This window comes from Oryctolagus cuniculus, chromosome 13 (genome assembly GCF_051225735.1).
Source record: "Oryctolagus cuniculus isolate XC-2025 breed Fujian yellow rabbit chromosome 13, ASM5122573v1, whole genome shotgun sequence".
In the NCBI taxonomy this organism is placed as follows: domain Eukaryota; kingdom Metazoa; phylum Chordata; class Mammalia; order Lagomorpha; family Leporidae; genus Oryctolagus; species Oryctolagus cuniculus.
The window spans coordinates 33,349,871-33,358,256 of record NC_142879.1 but is presented as its reverse complement, the minus strand read 5'-3'; the positions used below and the strand labels follow the sequence as shown (position 1 = coordinate 33,358,256).

The window sequence follows — 8,386 nt, the reverse complement described above, 5'->3', positions numbered from 1 at the left end:
TTGTTTTATTTAAGGTATACGAACTTCATGCATTTCATAAATAAAAATAATTTAGGAACATAGTGATTCTTCCCACCCTACCCACCCTCCCATCTGTACCACCACTGTGGGGAACTGCAGGCTGGCCACTTGTGGGAACTTCCTCATTTCTGCTAGCACACGGCCTATGTGGCAACCACAGAACATAGAAAGTAGGGGAAGTGCTAACCACATTGTGTAACTGTTGCAGCACATAACATTCCAAGGGAACCTGTTGAGATAGCACCGGCATCCCACCCTGGTGACTTTGTGCCCTACAACCTGATTGGACTCAGACGGCATGCATTTCACGTGAACTGAATAATCATTGGGCCATTGGGACTTGGACAGCAGCTGGGGATATATATGTGCTGTACGGGTGGTTGGGTCAGAGCTGCTGCTTCTTCTTCTTCTTCTTCTCCTTCTCCTCCTCCTCCTCCTCCTCCTCCTCCTCCTCCTCCTCCTCCTCCTCCTCCTCCTCCTTCTCCTTCTCCTTCTCCTTCTCCTTCTTCTTTCTTAACTGCTGCAACCCAGCTCTTGCAATAAAGAAGTCTGTAAGACAAATCAACCGGCGAGTCGCGTCGTTCTTCCGCGGGCAGTGGAGCGACAAGTGGTCCCGTGACTCGGATCACTGGAAGCGCCAGGAAAGGTAAGGTAACTTTACCACAAGAGCGTGCATACACGGGAATCTAGGTGGTGTAAGACCTAGGATTAGACCGCGGTGCTGTCCTAGAGACGGGAAATTAAAGAAAAAAGGGTAACTAGAAATCATGGGAAATACTCCCTCAACGACTAGGCTGAGCTTACTGTTGAGCCGCTTGTCAAAGACTGCGGGGACGCCCGTCAAAGCGGCCATTGTTTGTGCATTCACTAGAACGGTTGCAAAAGTTTCACCTTGGTTTGTGGAAAAGGGTGATCTCCATGAGGACCAATGGAAGCGAGTAGGGAGACAACTACGCGCCGCTGGGGAGCCGTCCGAAATGCTTCGCCTATGGCAGCTTGTCGAGCAGGCGCTTAATGACCCCTCGGAGAGAATAGGAGCCCTGCTAGACAAGGGTGCGGAAATCTTAGAGAACTTACAGAGGGAGTCATCCTCTGGAAGTCAGATGGGGGATCAGGAAGAACAGGAGGGCTTACGATGCGCAGAGAAGGATAGGCCACCTCCAACTGCGCCTCAGAACGAGGAGACGTCAGGTGCGCAGTTTAACTTGGCTAATTTATCCCTTGAAGATCGGCCCGGATGGCGGTCGCTCACCCTGTCTAAAGGGGAAGCTCTCGGGAGCCCTACCGGCGACCCCACTCTTGAAGGTGGAAGCCACGAACCCCGATCGCGGCGGGGCACCGGTAGAGAGCGTAATGCTCCAAACTGGGAAGACTACCATCAGCCAGGACAAGTGTTTCCTGTGATCATGGACGCACAGGGCAACAGGGAATCATCTCCTCTGGATCACAAACTGCTAAAAAAATTACAAAAGGCTGTGCAGCTATATGGCCCGCATGCAAATTTCACAAAAGCGGTGCTGAAAAACATAGGGACGCAGGGGTTAATCCCGGATGACTGGAAAAATCTAGCCAAGGCGGTACTGGGCGGCGGGGACTTCCTGCTATGGGCTGCAGCCTACAGAGAGCTAGCCGTAGAACAGGCCAGATACAATGCCCAAAATGGTCAGCCTGCCTGAAACGAGGATATGCTTACCAGTCAGGGCGCCTTTAATGATAAAAATAGGCAGGCAAGGTGCCCCAACGAGGTGCTGATGCAGGTCAGAGAATTAGCCCGTAGGGCCTGGAACGTTAGTCCACAAAAAGGGGAATTTGGGCACAGTTTATCGAAAATCACACAGGGACCCAACGAACCCTTTGCAGATTTTGTCAATAGACTCATGGAAGCGGCAGGGAACATCTTTAACACCGTGGAGGAGACTATGCCTCTGGTCTGCGGATTAGCATATGAGCAGGCAAATAAAACTTGCTGAGAAGCGTTGAGACCGTGGCGGCATAAGGACATCCCCACATTCCTGAAGATTTGCAGGGATGTTACGGATGATGTTGCCTGAGGATCTCATGCCGCCGTAGCCATGGCAAAGATGCTGCGGGGCGATATGTCCGGATGTAAATGTTTCAGATGCGGGAAACAAGGACATCTCAAGAGGGAGTGTAAAGAACCCAAACCCCCAGGCCGTCAGCCAGGGCTGTGTCCTCGTTGTGGGAAAGGCAATCACTGGGCCAATGAGTGTTATTCCAAACAGAATAAGGCCGGCAACCCCCTTGTTCAAACCTCATTGTGGGGAGTAGCAGGACAGTGGCAATCGAAATCAAAAAACGGAAATCAGGCCCCAGCACCCAGGGGCCTGCAACCCCAATGGGTGCAGGCTCCGCAACCCCAATGGGTATAAGCTCTACAACCAGCTGGGGGGATGGGTCAAAATCAAGGGGGAGCCCAGGCATTTGTTGCGCAGAGTTGCGAGCCACCGACTATACAGTATTAACACCACAGATGGGAGTTCAAGCAATCAGTGTAGTATCTCAGGACCCTCTATCAGAACAAACATGCCTTGGCATCACCACAGGAAAAGCTACGAATGCCCTCAAAGGCCTTATGGTAGTAACAGGAATTATTCAATTACCCTGCCAAAAGCTCAAGGTCTTGCTCCATGCTACCAAAGGGATTACACACTTATTGCCATCACAACCGGTAGCCCAATTAATAATTATGGCGCCTGCAGTTGATAAATGGGGCGTTCAAGGCAAAAATTTTGCAACATTGTCCATGTCGCTTAGTGATTGCCCTATATGGACTATCACTATAAAGGGAAAAGCCATTTGTGGCTTACTGGACACGGGTGCAGATGTGTCTGTTATTTCTGATCAGGATTGGCCGAAGTCGTGGCCCTTGCAGGAAGGGGACAATACATTGGTGGGCATCGGCACTGCGTGCGATCCTCCCCGGAGCACTCAAGTTTTGGACTGGCAAGATCTAGAAGGTAATATGGGCAAGGTGCAGCCATATGTGTGCACTGTTCCCATCACTCTATAGGGCAGGGACATTCTGGAGCAATTGCAGGTTCAGGTAACCAACGAGCCTTCCACAGCCCATTCCCCAGGTTGGAAAATGATGAAAAGAACGGGCTACTCAGGTGGAGGACTGGGGAGAAAGAAACAAGGCAGGGTGGAGCCCGTCTCCCCAAAGCCCAATGAGGGAAGACAGGGTCTGGGTTTTTTCATAGGGGTCACTGAAAGACAACCCTTCCACTTACCTGGCTAACAAATAAGCCAGTGTGGATACTGCAGTGGCCCCTCTCCTGAGAAAAATTGGCTGCCGTCCATGATTTGGTCCAACAACGGTTGGAGGCAGGTCACCTCCAACCCTCAGTCTCCCCCTGGAATACTCCAATTTTTGTTATAAAAAAGAAGTCAGGCAAGTATCGACTGTTGCACGATCGCGGAGCTGTTAATCAACAAATGCAGCCTATGGGAGCTTTACAGCCAGGGCTCCCTGTTCCAACTACGATTCCCAAACATTGGCCTATTATTGTAGTGGATTTTTTTTTTTTTTGACAGGCAGAGTTGACAGTGAGAGAGAGAGACAGAGAGAAAGGTCTTCCTTTGCCGTTGGTTCACCCTCCAATGGCCGCCGCGGCCGGCGCACTGTGGCCTGCGCACCGCGCTGATCCGATGGCAGGAGCCAGGTACTTATCCTGGTCTCCCATGGGGTGCAGGGCCCAAGCACTTGGGCCATCCTCCACTGCACTCCTGGGCCACAGCAGAGGGCTGGCCTGGAAGAGGGGCAACCGAGACAGAATTTGGCGCCCTGACCGGGACTAGAACCCCGTGTGCCGGCGCCACAAGGCGGAGGATTAGCCTAGTGAGCCGCGGCGCCGGCCTATAGTGGATCTTAAGGACTGTTTCTTTAGCATTCCTTTACATGAAAATGATACCCAAAGATTTGCATTTACAGTTCCTTCTATAAATCATGCAGGGCCCAACAAAAGGTATGAGTGGAAAGTTCTTCCGCAAGGTATGACTAATAGCCCCACCTTGTGTCAGCTGTATGTATCACAGGCTGTGGAACCCGTCCGCCAATTATATCTTCAATTATATCTTTTACATTACATGGATGATCTATAATTAGCAGCTGCCACCGAGAACCAGTTACAGGCAGCGTTTACTACGCTAAGCGGGTGTCTGCAATCAGCAGGATTACAAATAGCACCTAAAAAGGTTCAAAAGAACACAGTAGTTCAGTATTTGTGGCTAAAGTTGACACCGACTACGGTGTCTCCCTTGGATTTTACTATTGCCACGTCACAGCTTAGGACCTTAAATGATTTTCAAAAACTCTGTGGAAATTTAAATTGGATACGGCCCTACTGTAAATTAACCATAGAAGAAATGCTCCCCCTGTTTAATCTTTTAAAAGGTGAAACACAACTTACTTCACCAAGAGAGCTGACTTCAGAAACAGCTACAGTCTTGCGTAACATCGAGACCCGTTTAAAAAATACCCAAATGCAAAGATGTAATCCCTCCAAATCTGTAGAAATTTTAGTGTTTATGAAACAGCTGTATCCCTTTACTGTAATTTGGCAAGGAGGTCCATTATTGTTTGTGTACCCACATACACATTTACCTCGAATCTTGTACACTCAGGGTCAGGCCGTAGCAAATTTAATATTGACCGCAGTAAAAAAAAAAAAAAAAAAAAAAAAAAACAAAAACCCACAGTTGAAACTTCTGAAAGACTTCCTACACGCTGTATTACGCCGTTTGGCAAGGAGGCCATCGAGGCCTGGACAAGAGAAAATTGGGCTTGGGCTTATATTGTTTTAATGCTACATATAACGGTAGATAATCACTACCCAAATCACCCTTTTGTTTCGTTTTGTACCCATATTCCAATTATTCAAACAAAAAAGGTACGTAAACAGCCTATAAAAAAAACACCCTCACTATGTTTACTGATGGAGCCAAAGGAGGAACTGGGGCTACAGTAATTGGCAACCAACAATATTTTGTTTTGACTGCCTCCCCCTCTCCTCAACATGCAGAATTAGCTATTATTGCTTTGTTTTTAAAGAAGGAACTGGGCCCGTTAAATATACTTTCAGATAGTGCCTATGTAGTAAATGTTGTGAAATTGCTTGAACAGGCATGCACTGTCTCCAAATGTTCCACTGTTTATCCCTATTGAAAGCAACTTCAGACTTTGCTTATACAGCGAAGCCATCCCATTTTTACAGACCGTATTCGAGCTCATTCAAATTTGCCTGGACCACTCAGTCAGGGCAATGCTTTGGCCGATTACTATTCGCGCTTTTTGCTTGTTTGTACAAGTGTTAAATTAGCCAAGCAATATCATTCCAAATGGCATGTAAATAGTACTACCTTAAACATAAAGTATAATATTTCCCACGGAGAGGCAAAAAATATTATTAAAGCTTGCAAAAAATGCACAGTCAATATAGTTCCCAAAATACCCGCTGGGGTCAATCCTCATGGCCTTAAACCCTGTCATTTGGCAAATGGATGTCACCCACATTCCTTCTTTTGGCTGTCAGAGTTGCGTCCACGTTACAATGGATACGTACTCGGATGTAGTCATGGCCACGGCCCTTAACAAAGAAGGTACTAAACAAGTTATTCAACATTGTCTACAGTCTTTTGCAGCTTGGGGTGTTCCCCAAATTATAAAAACTGACAACAGGCCAGCATACACTTCGGCCCAATTTGCCGCCTTCGTAAAAGACTTTGGCATAACCCACATTATGGGCATACCCTACAACCCTCAAGGTCAAGCTATTGTAAAACGTACCCACTTGTATTTAAAAAATTTTATTAATAAACAAAAAGGGGGAATAGGGGAATACGCAGTATCCAATAAGGATGCTTTAGCCCTAGCCCTCTATACTATAAATTTTTTAAACAAAAAGAAAAATGGAAAGACACCTGCGGAAATGCACGACTCCTCAGGTGCCAAAGACCAACCACAATGGATTATGTGGAAAGATTTACAGGATAACAAGTGGAAAGGCCCGTTCCCGTTGTTGCGAAGGGTACGAGGCGCTGTTTGCTTTTTCCCACAGGGAGCAGCACAACCCATTTGGACACCGGAAAGAAGAGTTCGACTTCTGCAGGAAAACCGGGACGATCAACAACCTACGGAAGAAACCGTGGACGAGGCCCACGACTCAGGCACAACAGAGAACAACCAAGGGTTATAAAAGGACTGTTATTTGTGCTTTTGTTAGTTTTGTTTCTGGCTTGTGTTAGTGGCTTATTAGGAGTTTTGATTGATTATTTACTGCTGATAATTGCGATTCATAACAATGACACCAATCATGTTGCTTAAAATTTTTTATATTGTGCTATTTAGCAACGTTGTTATATGTCAGGATCAGGGGGTGTATTGGGGATTGCTTCGAGCATTACCCTGGCCTCTACCTGTAAGTAATATCTCCAAATTGTTGCCTGTACTGTTTGTTGATAATGAGAGCCTATCGGTGTTTGGGGTACCTAGCTTGACTAAATCTTTTCTGAAAGCGGAACCATTAAATTTGTCCACGGCCCTCGACGGTTCTCTTTGCTTTCAGATTTCTCTGGGTGTCGATGAGGTAAGTGGGACCACGCCCTGTCTTGTTCTAACCAATCAATCATTGACTGAACTTCTCCAGCCTAAGGGGCCTAACGGTACCTTTGTGACCTACTCCTCCGGCTCCATTCCGACCCGTCGAAGTGGGTCTGGGCGCACTCCCCTGACCCGCATGTTGCCATCGTGCAGGCCAAGGGTAGATCCCCTCCAGCCCAAATTTATGGTTTGTCAAAGCGGTTATAACCATCATTGGTTGGCAAATGGATTTTCTACGACCCATGATACGGGCTTTCAGGGCTGGCCTGGGTACAACAATGAGACCACATATTTTTCTTCCCCTCATTCTAATGCTACCACATATAAACGTCTTTCATTTGCGGGAAATATGTGGGATCCTTTTGTTATTTGCAATAGTGCGGGTGCTTGTACTGATGCTACAGCAATGCTGTTTTTGAGTAATTTTTCCTGGTCCAATGGCACCTGGGGATGTGATAATGGACGTACCTTCAAGCCCATGAACCTTACCCACAGTTTTGTATCCCCAAACTTCACGGCAAATGTGTGTGTTGACCCCCCCTTTTTGTGGTATGTTTGTATTCCCTCCAATAATACTTGCTCTTCCGGCTATATTACTCAATGCTGGAATGGCACTAATGTGGGCATAGTTATGAGAGTTCCCACATAAATTCCCGTTCCCGTTGAAGCCAACCCTAAGGATTTTGCTGTGATGCTACACTCGCGACGAGATTTTGAAATTACGGCAGCCTTGGTAACCGCCATTACTGCGGCGGTGGTGGCCAGCGCTGCTGCGGTCACACTGGTGGTTACGCAAGTCGGTCCGTTAACCACCTAAACAATATAACCGGACAAACCGCACGGGCATTGATGGCTCAAGAAAACTTAGCTAATAGCCTTAGAACGGGGCTTTTATTGGTCAATCAGAGGGTTGATGTTTTGCAAAATAAAATGAATTTGATGACTTCGGTTATGGGGGCTCCTTGCTTGGTACAATCTGTAGCAGTATGTGTACTTCCTTTTCCTTATAAATATTATATGTTTTTACTGATAGTGTATATTTTGAGATCAATGATATAAGGCCGGTGCCGTGGCTCCATAGGCTAATTCTCCACCTTGTGGCGCCGACACACCGGGTTCTAGTCCTGGTCAGGGCGCCATATTCTGTCTCGGTTGCCCCCCTTCCAGGTCAGCTCTCTGCTGTGGCCAGGGAGTGCAGTGGAGGATGGCCCAAGTCCTTGGGCCCTGCACCCCATGGGAGACCAGGAGAAGTACCTGGCTCCTGCCTTCGGATCAGCGCGGTGCGCCGGCTTAACCAACGGCAAAAGGAAGACCTTTCTCTCTGTCTCTCTCACTGTCCACTCTGCCTGTCAAAAAAAAAAAAAAAAAAAAGTAAAAAAAAATGAGATCAATGATATAGGTTATAAATATTTTACTATCAGCTCACCTGTAAAGGAAAATCTAGCATTAGCATGCTGCTTCTTACTCTGTCCCACTCTCTACAGGAAACCCATACTGTGCTTTCTGTCATTGTGGATAAGTTCACATTTCCTACAATTTTATATAAGTGAAATCTCTTGGTCTCCACCCTTCCGCCTTTCTAGATTATTTCCTTCGCATAGTTATATAGAGTCATTCACACATTGTTGGTTGCTCATTTTGATTACTGGACAGTACATATTTAACTGTGCAGATAATCCATAATTTCTTCACTCTTTCACTTTTTGATTAATATAGAGTTGTTTCCAGTATATGGTTATTATGGAG

At 46.8% G+C, this 8,386-nt stretch overlaps 1 protein-coding gene across 3 annotated transcripts; it reads left to right on the top strand.

Annotated features, from left to right (window-relative positions):
- The first annotated feature begins 408 nt into the window (after window positions 1–408).
- On the top strand, window positions 409–8,185 carry LOC108178205 (uncharacterized). Of its 3 annotated transcripts, XM_089312206.1 has the most exons (3): window positions 409–667; window positions 2,888–2,999; window positions 6,099–8,185. In XM_089312206.1, exon 3 carries the CDS (start codon window positions 6,342–6,344, stop codon window positions 7,287–7,289), a length of 948 nt encoding a protein of 315 aa, XP_089168332.1. In that variant the 5' UTR covers window positions 409–667; window positions 2,888–2,999; window positions 6,099–6,341; the 3' UTR covers window positions 7,290–8,185. The 3 variants fall into 3 exon arrangements, 2 of the variants coding, with proteins under 2 accessions (XP_089168332.1, XP_017203269.2); XR_007909918.3 differs by lacking the exon at window positions 2,888–2,999; XM_017347780.4 differs by lacking the exon at window positions 409–667 and having other exon boundaries at window positions 675–2,999.
- The last annotated feature ends 201 nt before the right edge of the window (window positions 8,186–8,386 follow it).